This window comes from Mustela nivalis (genome assembly GCF_964662115.1).
Source record: "Mustela nivalis genome assembly, chromosome: 8".
Taxonomy (NCBI): Eukaryota; Metazoa; Chordata; class Mammalia; order Carnivora; family Mustelidae; genus Mustela; species Mustela nivalis.
Window position 1 is genome coordinate 119,157,596 of NC_139027.1, and position 11,454 is coordinate 119,169,049.

Here is an 11,454-nt window from a genome sequence, read left to right on the forward strand (position 1 = left end):
ACCAGTATTCCAAACCTCTTCTAGAGCAGCGTGCATTTAGGAGTGACTGCTGTGCCTGTGGGATCTGTCAGGTTTTGCTCACCTGAGTTGTGCCTTGCTGTCACAGAAGGATGCCCTGCAGTGGTCTCGTAGTCCGGCTGCAGTGGAAGGAGAGGAGCCAGAGGACACAGCCGACGTGGAGAGTTGTGGGTCTAATGAAGCCAGCACTGTGAGCGGTGAAAACGATGGTAAGTACGTCTCTCACAGGATGGGCTGAGAGCCACAGGCGGCTGTTGGAGACTAACCTTTATTTCCCTCTCTGCCAGTTTCTCTTGACGAAACATCTTCGAATGCATCCTGTTCTGCAGAATCTCAGAGTCGGCCTCTTTCCAGTCCCAGGGACAGCCACAGGGCTTCTTCACAGGTAGGGAGGAGAGTTGGTGGCTAGGCTGGGGTAGGTAAGGCAGGTATGAGACAGGACTCTGCCTGTGCAGCTGACTGTGAGCATGTTGGAGGGGGCGTGGTGGTGGAGCAAATCATTGTGGTCTCCACCTGTTAGTACAGTTAAAATGGGCAGTGGATCTGAGAGCAGAGTGATTGGTTTTTCCTCATTACCACAGATGGATAGTTTTGCTCTTACTTCCGACAAACACGGAACGTGGATAGAACAGTGCAGAGTAGGGGGCATGCAAGCTTGGGAATCAGCACTTGGAATGATGGCCTTGGCGCTCGCTAGCTTTGGGATCATGGGCAAATTCCTTATTTGTAAAACAGGGTGATGGTCTGTTCCATTCTTCTTGGGGTGGCGGTCGGCACAGGGGCCAGCGCCTGCTCAGTGACATGAGTCCGTGCTGCTCTCGGCAGGACCCTCTTGAGCCGGTTGAGTATGAACTCTGTTGTAGCAAACAGTGGCTGGGGACATGGTGGAGAGGGACTGCTCGTGCAGCCCTGCAGGGGATTCAGGCTCCTTTTGTAATCCCTCGGGCATCTAGGCAAACAAGCAAAAGAAAAAGACTGGGGTGATGCTGCCACGAGTTGTCCTGACTCCTCTGAAGGTAAACGGGGCCCACGTGGAATCGGCGTCAGGTACGTGCAAACTTGTGATGTGAGGCTTCTTCCTCAGGTCTTGGGGCCTGCCCCCATCTGGCAGCAGCGTGTGACCTAGGTGGCGCAGTGCCCGTCAAGCCAGGAGGCCCTCCTAGTGGGCAGCACGCTGTGGTGGTGAGGCCTGAGCTAGGTTCCAGTGCTGGGCTCTGCTGTGCGCATTGCCCTTGGCCTCGCAGGGCAGCGTGAGGGTCCTATGGAGGAGTGTGCAGGAGCTTGGTAAAGGTGCAGTGCTGTACAAATGAAGATGGCGGTTTGGCATTCTCACGGGATAATGTAAAGCCAGACCGTGAGGTGGTGATCTCTGACAGCCCAAGTTGGGCCACGGAAGCACCGGCTATTGCTGGCAGTGTCTCAGGGAGAGCTGGGAGAAGTAAGCTTGTCTGAGAGCCCTGGGCGCGGCGGGTGATGCTTTTGACCAGTGGAATGCTGTGCCTTCAGGGTTCTCGGGCCGCCACGCCGATGGCGAGAGCGGCAGCCCGTCCAGCAGCAGCAGCGGCTCTCTGGCCCTGGGCAGCGCTGCTACTCGTGGCCAGGCCGAGGTCGCCCGGGACCCTGCCCCGCTCCTGAGAGGCTTCCGGAAGCCGGCCACAGGTGAGTGGCTTGGCACTCATTTCCCTGCCTGTAAGGGGGGCCCCTGCAGGCTTAGTGAGAAGACACAGTCCTCTGTTCCACTTCCTTTACCAGTTTATTTTGACTTCTTGGGTGGCCCTCTGTTTTTTTTGTTTGTTTGTTTCTTACCTTATATTTTGGTTATTTCACATGTTAGATCTTCTCTGCTAGACTGTGAGGGAACTTGTGGGCAGAGATGGTGCCACATTGTTCCTTGTACATCCCTGCAAAGCATGGCCTGTGCCTGCCTTGGTACTGCTTAGTAAGTGTTTGGGGTGAGTGAAAATTGCTTTTGAGCTTCTCAGTGAAGAATTCCAGGATCCATTTTCTTTCTTTGGTAGCATCCTGTCACATTTGTTCTTAACATCCAAAGTTTCGGTCAGGCACCCTTTTTTCTAGTCTTGTCATAACGTTGAGTGGAAGGAAGCCTTTGTTGAATTTGAGGTTGCAAGCAAATTCAGTGGCATGCTCCTCCCTGTTCTCAGTAGGGCTATTTGCAAGGCCACAATGCTGCCTGCTAGTTCAAGATTTATTTCTCAAAACCCACAGTCTGGTTATTTGTGGATGGGCCACATGAAACCATTAAGAAGACTGGCCTTGGCTTCTGAAAGTTAGAATTAACCATTGCCTGAGTGGGAACAGGGTTTTCCGTCTTACTGCTTTTCTAACTCATCAGCAGCGCTTAACCTTTAGGTCTTCGTTCTTAGTGATTTTTTTCAAATAAAAGTAACATCTACTGAGGTTTCTGTGAGAGAGTTATATTGACATCTCAGTGGCTTTAAACAGCCTAGTACCTTTCTGTGTGGAGATCATAGCTCTCCATCCTGGTCAGGGAAGGCTTCTGCAGAGTGTTCTGTAGTATACTAACTAGATTCGCTTTTAGACAACTTCCATTGTTTCTCCAGTTGGCTTTGTGGAGCCTGTTCTTCTGCTTTGGAGGGACACTCACAGCCTGCCCCCCCCCCCCCCCCCCGCCTGCTTTTCTTTGGGAAGAGTGTCCTCTTCAGCCTGTGTCACAGCTTGGTAAAGTCTTCTCTGAGAGGATGCAGGCCCAAGTGTTCTCTTGGGTTGGATGGAAACAGCAGTAACCTGGACAGAATAATTGTGACATGTAGGTTAGGGTGGACTGGATTTGTGTGCAGATAAGTTCTGGGTAGTTTGGGTGCTGCCACTAAAATTTTTCCCTCAGTTGGCATTTGCTCTTTTGCTTTGAAAAGCTGAAAATCTATACCTTGCTTCTTGCTGCTTCAAAATCACAGGTCAGATGAAGCGCAACAGAGGGGAAGAGATAGATTTTGAGACGCCTGGGTCCATTCTTGTCAACACCAACCTCCGGGCCCTGATAAACTCTCGGACCTTCCATGCCCTGCCAACCCACTTCCAGCAGCAGCTCCTCTTCCTCCTGCCTGAAGTGGACAGACAGGTGCAGATGGGTAGCCACCTCTTTGCCTCTCTCTGGGTGGGCTTCTGTTCTCTTTCTGAGTTTCTTTATTGTGCTTTTCGCCTTGATCCTTCTAGGTGGGGACAGATGGCCTCTTGCGTCTCAGCAGCAGCGCACTGAATAACGAGTTTTTCACTCATGCGGCTCAGAGCTGGCGGGAGCGCTTGGCTGATGGTGAGTGGATGTTCTCAGATGGCTTGAGAGGCACCTGCCATGTGTGGCGGCACTTGTCCTGGGTATTTAGAACCCACACATTCATTTTGCACCAATCTCTCCCCCCACCCCCAGGGTTATTTAATAATATAAGGCAGGCTTTCCTCACTATACTGATGAATATGGTGGGTGTTACTGTGTCTGTAGCTTTAAAGAAGGTACAGAGTGTTTGGGCTTTTGCTGTTTTGAGTTTATGTATCCACCTGCATCACCTCATCACCATTAGAGCTCCAGACTCACGGTCTTCCCAGTAATGCTGGCGCTGTCTAGATGGGTGGAGGAGAGGGCGCCATGGCACGGACTTACACGTTGAGTTCTACCAGGTGCTCTTAGACATTGCCATTTGTAGTGGAGTGATAGTCAGCTGCTCTTAATTTAATTTTATGGGGAAGCTATGTGGGGAGTGTGCTGGGAGGTCCCTAAGGCAACTTCTAGGTTTGATGATTCACTGGGAGGCCTCACAGGACTGCTCCTGCAGCTGTACTCATGGCTATGACTTATCACAGTGAAGGAATACAGAGCAAAATCAGCAAAGGGAAAAGGTGCTTGGGGTGAGGTCCAGAGAAACCCGTGCAAGCTTCCAACGTCCTCTGTTAGAGGAGGCACACAGGATGTGCCCAGTTCTCCCAACAGTGAGTTGTGACAGCACGTGTGAAATGTAATCTGTAGGGGAAGCTCAGTAAGACTCGGTACCCAGGTTTTTTTTTTTTGTCTTTTTACTCCGAGCTGATTGTGCGGGAAACCTCTGCCTGGCACATAACTACATTCCAGATTCCCTGAAGGAAAGCAGGTGCTTGCTGTAAACCATCTTGTTTGCATAAACAGTTTAGGCACAGTGAGCCATTCATGTTAGTTAAGGGGCTGGGAACCCTCCTGAAATCCAAGCTCCCAGATGTCAGCCAAGGGCCAACCTTGTAAGCAGGCCTTTCCAAGAACAAGCCATCAGGCCTGCTCTGTGAGCCTGGTTCTGCACAGGGAGTAAGAATGGTTCTTTTCTTCATTTGTTTCTGTTGATTTTCTGATCGATCGATGTGTTACTTGTCGAAGACTGATTATCCGAGGGAAAAGTCAATTTCCCTCATCATGGAACTGTTCTGTCATGACCGTGAACATGATGTGGCTCTGGAGAAGACAGGAATAAATGTGAAGAAGACAGCGTTAAAAGGAAAAAGAGCTCCACACCCACCAAAGTCCTGTGTATTTTGAAAAGTCCTGATGTGGTGGAATTGTAAGCGTTGGCTTTCTGTAAGACAGACCTTAGCATCCTGAATGCACACACTCCAGAAACTTTATTTCTCTTTAGGCGAATTCACTCATGAGATGCAAGTCAGGATCCGACAGGAAATGGAAAAGGAAAAGAAGGTGGAACAGTGGAAGGAAAAGTTCTTTGAAGACTACTATGGACAGAAGTAAGGCCCTGGGTGCTGCGAGTCCTGGTCTGGGCTTTGGGGGGCAGAGAGGCAGATGCTGTCTGAGTTCTGAGTTGCACTTGCCAACATGTGGGGTGAGAACAGGTTGGCCACCGTGGTTTACCCGGCTTGTTAAGCTTAACGCCATTCGTAGGAAAGCTAACATACATTTTTCTGTGGTTAGTGCTTGTGTAGCACGCAGATTTATTTTGTTCTGATTTAACAGCTACACTAAAATAGGCATGCTCTCTCTGCCCTGTAACTGATGGTGTGAGTTTGGTTTGCAGATTGGGTTTGACCAAAGAAGAGTCGTTGCATCAGAACGTGGGCCATGAGGAGGCTGACATCAAGAGTGACTTGCGTGTCCCAGGAGAATCAGCACGGCCACAACGTGGTCCAGCCACCCGGCAGCGAGATGGGCATTTCAAGAAACGCTCTCGTCCAGATCTCCGAACCAGAGCCAGAAGGAATCTGTACAAAAAGCAGGAGCCAGAACAAGCAGGGGTCGCTAAAGACACACAGTCTGTTGCCCCAGACATTCCTGTCTATAAGGATGGGGAGGCTGAGAGTGACTCAGCAGAGGCAGGCAGCCCGCATCTGCCTGGCACAGCCTCTGTAGTACCTGACCCAGAGAGTCCTGAATTCCTGACCCAACCGGTGGCTTCCCGGACGCAGACTGATCCAGGCGACCTGGCACGGGCCTCCGTGTCTCCAGACAGGATTCCCAGCTTGCCTCAGGAGACTGCGGATCAGGAGCCCAAGGATCAGAAGAGGAAGTCCTTTGAGCAGGCGGCCTCCGCATCCTTTCCCGAAAAGAAGCCGCGGCTTGAAGATCGTCAGTCCTTTCGTAACACAATTGAAAGTGTTCACGCCGAAAAGCCACAGCCCACCAAAGAGGAGCCCAAAGTCCCGCCCATCCGGGTAGGCAGCTGTTTGATTCCTGGCTGTCCTGTGGCCAGGTTCCCTTCAAGGGTCAGGATATGTGCAGAGCCCCTTTGCAGAGACAGAAGTCTCCAGGTGCTTGTGTTAATTACATGAGAGTGTAGAGCCCTGTACAAGAGAGCCATTCATGAGCCTGACTTGATGGCCAGGGGATAAGGTTCTTTTCTTCCTCACTGCTTTGTTCACTCTGTTGAAGTTCTCTCTGGAGGTCAGAATCCTTTGCGGTTTTTAAATCTTTTATTAGGTGGTGTAGATTCTTTGTGCAGTGACTCACATAGTTCCACCAGAAATTAAATTTAGATAGAAGCGTGGCATATGACAGCCCTTGAGTGGAGTCGTCTAAGAATGGTGTGGTGTCACGGACAGCCATTTTACTGCCAGTATTTCATTTTTAAAGGAAATTATTTGATTCTTAAGTTCATGCCCCCAAAGCTACTAGAACCTTGGTTTAGTTCTACAGTTCCTAAGTCCGATCACCCAGTCAACTAAAACTGTTTTCTCATTCCTCTCTTGCAGATTCAACTTTCACGTATCAAACCACCCTGGGTGGTTAAAGGTCAGCCCACTTACCAGATTTGCCCCCGCATCGTCCCCATCACGGAGTCCTCCTGCCGGGGCTGGACTGGTGCCAGGACCCTCGCAGACATTAAAGCCCGTGCTCTGCAAGTCCGAGGGGCGAGAGGCCACCACTGTCATCGAGAGGCGGCCACCACTGCCATCGGAGGGGGGGGTGGCCCGGGTGGAGGTGGCGGCGGGGCCACCGATGAGGGAGGTGGCAGAGGCGGCAGCAGTAGTGATGGTGGTGAGGCCTGTGCCCACCCTGAGCCCAGCGGAGCCCCGGGTACCCCTGGAGAGTGTGCGTCAGATCTACAGCGAACACAACTACTGCCGCCTCGTCCTCTGAATGGGGAGCATATCCAGGCCGGGACTGCCATGTCCAGAGCCAGGAGAGAGGACCTGATTGCTCTTAGAAAGGAGGAGAGCTGCCCACGGCAGAGGGTTCCAGATGTCCTCACAAGTGGGCTAGAAGATGCTTCCCAACTCCCCATTGCTCCAACTGGGGACCAGCCCTGCCAGGCTTTGCCCCCACTGTCCTCCCAAACCCCAGCCCCAGAGAGATTAGTTGAGCAGCCTGCTTTGCATCTAGATGTTAGAACTGAACATGAGCCTGGTACCACTTCCTGGGAAAGCGATGATGAGGATCGTGGACCCTCTCTTCCCCCAGACAGTGGTCCTGTGCAGTCTCTACTAGGGGATGTTGTATTGGAAGGAGGACCTGGCCAGGCTCTAGACCGAGACGATCACCCCACCATGAAGGATCCTGTGAATGTGACTCCTAGTTCCACCACTGTATTGCCATTGGCTGGTTGCCCGCAGGATAGACGGTGTGATGAGGAATTGGGACTTGGTGATTCATGCCCACCCACGAGGGAAAGTGCTACTAGACAAGAAGACTTGACAACTGAGGCCCTCGTCTCTGATGGTGCTGCTCCTTGGGTGCTTGGCCTGTCAAAGGATGAGGCAGTGGGACAGCCTGGACCAGACTTGAGGGAACGTGTCCCATCTGTTGAGCCCCAGGCTGTAGAAGAGTGGGAGAAAGCTGTGCCCATCATTCCTGCGTTACCTGGGGAGTTGACAGCTGGGGAGGGGCTAGACCCCCCTAAACACTTTCCTTTGCTCTGGACAGTGCCGTCTCAGGGGTGTGCTGATGATGGCGCTGGCAGCGACCGCAACCCAGTGGAAGGTGAAAAGTTGAGAATCAATGGAGACTCGGAGGCACTGAGTCCTCATGGCGAGTCCACAGATACAGCTTCTGACTTTGAAGGCCACCTGTCTGAGGACAGCAGCGAGGCTGACTCCAGCGAGGCCACCGTCGTGAAGAGAGCCTTGGCGGTGGACACGGATGAGAAACACTCTTGGAACCACTCTGCCTCACTCTCCAAAATGAATGGTAACCGGAGTCTGGTTACAAGGACAGACAGCATGGCTACTCCTCAGAGCTGGGTGTCTCGTGTATGTGCAGCCCCCCAAAAGATTCCAGATTCCCTGCTGCTGGCTAGCACCGAGTACCAGCCGAGGCTCATGTCTCTGGGCAGGCCTGGGTCCTCACTGGAGGCCACTAACCCACTTGTGATGCAGTTGCTGCAGGGTAACTTGCCCCTAGAAAAGGTTCTTCCTCCAGCCCAAGGCACCGGCAGACCAGAATCCCCACGACTCCCGCTTATGAAAGAGCAGAGCCTTGGCGGCTCCCTGGGAGTGCGATCTTTGCAGGATTCGGCAGAAAACAGTTGTGTGGTTGGCAAGAGCAGCTCCCGCCCTGTAAGAGCTTCAAAGGAGCCTCTTCTATCTGAGAGCCGTGAAACAAGCCCTGGTCTTGCCAGGCTGGAGCCCAGCCAGGCTCCTGGAGCACCCCAGAAGATTTCCAAGACAGTCCCAGGTCTGGACTCCCTCTATGCAGGGACACAGCTGACAGCTGCCTCTGGGAAAGCAGAAGTGGATTCCAAAGAGCAGTTTTCTCCTGCTAGTTTGGAAGATAAGGAAGCCAGTGACGTGTCCCAGTGCAGTAATTTGAATGCTACCCCAGCCAGAAGCCCCGGAAATCTCACTACCTCGAGAGCCCCTTGTTTCTCATCTCCAAATGCAGTCTCCCTGGATCCCGATCAGACAGGTCGGGCCCTGGGTAGTCAGAACAGTGCTGGAGGCCAAGGGAAGAAGCTCTTTGGCCCCAGGAATGAGGCTGCAGCCCTTCAGCGCCCCAGACCTGTGGAACCAATGCCACTGCCCGCTGATGCCCCTCCTGGTTTTCCCAGTCGGAAGTTGGGGCCAAGCAAAAACTCTGTGTCTGGTGGGGTACAGACCGCCAGAGAAGACTGGGCTCCAAAGCCACCACCTGTCTCTGTTGGTGGCATCAAGAGCGAAAAGACTTCTGGGGGGAGTCCTCTCAAGGCAAATGCCGAGAACAGAAATGCCACTGGGCCTGGTCCTCGGGAGCTAGTGGATCAGTTGCAAGGGATGCCCTTTGTCCTTGACCTGCCCTTCTGGAAATTACCCCGAGAGCCTGGGAAAGGGCCTGGGCAGCCTCTGGAGCCTTCCTCCATCCCCTCCCAACTCAATATCAAACAGGCATTTTATGGGAAGCTTTCCAAACTCCAGCTAAGTTCCACCAGCTTTAATTATTCCTCCAGCTCCCCCACCTTTCCCAAAGGCCTTGCTGGAAGTGTGGTGCAGCTGAGCCACAAAGCAAACTTCAGTGCGAGCCACAGCACATCCCTTTCCTTGCAGATGTTCGCCGACAGCAGCACCGTGGAAAGCATCTCGCTCCAGTGTGCGTGCAGCCTGAAAGCCATGATCATGTGTCAGGGCTGTGGCGCATTCTGTCATGACGACTGTATTGGACCCTCCAAACTCTGTGTATTGTGCCTTGTGGTGAGATAATAAATTATGGCCATGGGAAAAGTTGTATATTTAGTGTGCGTATTTTGATAATGATTGATCTTACATCTGTATACAGGATATCATTGATATAATAGACTCTGTTTCTCCAGGCAAGAACACTCTTGCCCCTCCCTAAAATTTGTAGTGCTAAAGCCCCTCTGTCACTTACCAACTCTTCTGGGTCTGCTGGAAGAGTTTCCTGCGGGGCAAGGCATTGGGCTGCCCAAGGTCAGCCGGCCAGCTTGAGCTCTTGTGCAGACAGAGTCTGGTGTGGTGTGGGGAGCCAGCCTTGACACCCAGAGGGACTTGAAACTGAAGAAAGATGGTTGTGTTCTCCATCAAGGGAACTAACCTGCCCGAACTGAGTAGGCATGTCAGTCTTCCACTGCCCCCTCCCTGCCATCTTCCCTTCTGCTGCTCCCTCTGGGGGAGCCCATGGCTGGGGAAGCCAACACAGGGTTAAAGTAACTCCCAGCAGTGCCCACTAGGGGGCCCAAGCACCTGCTGACCTCAGGGTCACAGTTCAGTCATTTGACAGTTGACAGGAGCCAGTTTGACCTTTGGTTCTGTTGCCGAAGCAAATTTGAGACCTTGCTGTCTCAGTACAATTCACTGGCCTGCAGGAGCTTTTGGAACCTTGAATAGACTTGCTCGGACAATGGGGTTGGGCATAGGGTTGTCTTTCCTTTTAAAATGCCACCTGTAGACCTTGTGAGGCAGATGTCCAGACGTTTGGCAGGTGAATTCCTCTGCTTAACATACTCCCTGTCACTTTGGACTCGATGGGAGTGGGCATCTCCACGCACCTGTGTATGTGAAAGTCATTTTACATTTCAAAGCAGTGTGTGTTTCTTATTTTTATATTTTTAACTCTTTATCCTTGGATGTATAAAGTGAATTTTTTGGCTTCTGTAAGTATGCTCTATGCACCTCTAATGTTTTATCATGTATTTATATGTTGTACACAGTACTGGCCGATTCTGTAAATGGATGTATTGTACAGAGAACACAAGTGTGTCTCCCTTATTAACCGTCTCCGGCGTCATCTCATTAAAGTGGCGCGTTTCTTTCCGCTGGTGTCAGAGCCGCCACGTGCTGTGCTGCCTGACAGGAGGGCGGAGCAACTGACGTGTGATCTGCCAGCGCAGCCCCGTGCCCTGTCCTGGTCGCCCAGTGGACCCGCCATGGCCTGCAGAACTGCGGCCAGCCCTCCCGCACTCTGCCGAGCAGACATGTCTCGCCCCTCACGTCTCTTCTCTTCTGACCTTCCACTGGCCGCTCACTGCCATACGTGACAAATCACCGCCACCAGTGTTAAGTGCTCTGGAGTCAAGGGTGAGTGCTGTGGGTGGCCCCAGGCAGGGCTATCCAGATCTGGCTCCGGGGTTCCCACCTTCAGCAATATCTGCCATCTCATGCACTTCTGACAGCAGGTTGGGGAAGAAGCAGTCACACCTGTTGCCTTCCTCTCTCTCCACACACCTCCAGCACATAGACATCTCCGTAGTTGTCTGCCCTGGCCTTGCTTCCTGCCTGATTTCTTATACCTTGACTCGTTTCAGAGTTGAGAGCTCTCCTTTTTGACTTTGGTTTCCCTGTGTGAGTGCTTCAGTGTGAGGTAGAAAATCAGTGTGACCTCAGCAAGTCTCGTTTCACCTGAAAAACCTCCCCCACCCCCATTTCATCTGCCTTGGCATTTTTGTCATCGGAAGCGTGGGTGAGAAAGTTGGCAGTCACGTGGTGGTGTAAACGCAGTATTGGCCCCATCCGAGTTGTTAGCTTTCAGAGTCTGTTTACCAAAGACAGGGAGCTGAGGCTCAGGTGTGTTCGATCCTCTTCTTCCTTCTGCTGGGACCTTCGGCGGCATCTAGGCTACAGGTGGAAACAGTTCTGGTCCATCAGGCTGCCCAGGGAAAGCACTGTTCTTGTACGTCTCTTGTGGTTTTGGAAAAATAAACCTGTACAGCCAGCGCTTGTGGTCTCCCATCATCTTGCGTGGCCGCCCCACTGGGCTGGGAAGGAAGGCCAGGAGCACAGAAGCTAGCTTGCTTCACCTTGCTTCCTGAGCCCGTGTTCTCAGCCTGGATGCTGTATTGTGAGGTTAGTGCTGAAGGCCCAACTTGCCACTTTCTGTGGTCTTTAGATGCTGGGTGTGGCGGCATGGACCCGGAGCAGAAATCTCACGAGAGTGGTGAGGGCACTCATCCCAGCTGCAGTCCCCAAGAGATTCCTGATGGCTGGGGATCGCTGGGGGTGGTGACCTGTTCCAACAGGAAAAACCTGTCAGTATAAGTGCCTTGTCTCCCTGCACAGCAGGCA

The 11,454-nt window shown here is 52.4% G+C and overlaps 1 protein-coding gene across 6 annotated transcripts in view; it reads left to right on the forward strand.

The window, feature by feature from the left end:
* The window catches only part of ASXL1 (ASXL transcriptional regulator 1), a 73,589-nt gene extending 63,428 nt beyond the window's left edge, over positions 1-10,161 (forward strand). For 3 of the 6 annotated variants that reach the window (XM_082745917.1, XM_082745919.1, XM_082745918.1), the window contains exons 4-12: positions 107-227; positions 306-403; positions 972-1,065; positions 1,525-1,677; positions 2,955-3,118; positions 3,214-3,310; positions 4,653-4,758; positions 5,046-5,679; positions 6,217-10,161. In XM_082745917.1, the coding sequence (XP_082602043.1) occupies positions 107-227; positions 306-403; positions 972-1,065; positions 1,525-1,677; positions 2,955-3,118; positions 3,214-3,310; positions 4,653-4,758; positions 5,046-5,679; positions 6,217-9,135 (4,386 nt within the window). In that variant the 3' untranslated portion in view covers positions 9,136-10,161. The remainder of the gene's footprint in view (positions 1-106; positions 228-305; positions 404-971; positions 1,066-1,524; positions 1,678-2,954; positions 3,119-3,213; positions 3,311-4,652; positions 4,759-5,045; positions 5,680-6,216) is intronic. The other 3 variants (XM_082745920.1, XM_082745922.1, XM_082745921.1) reach the window with 1 other exon arrangement.
* The last annotated feature ends 1,293 nt before the right edge of the window (positions 10,162-11,454 follow it).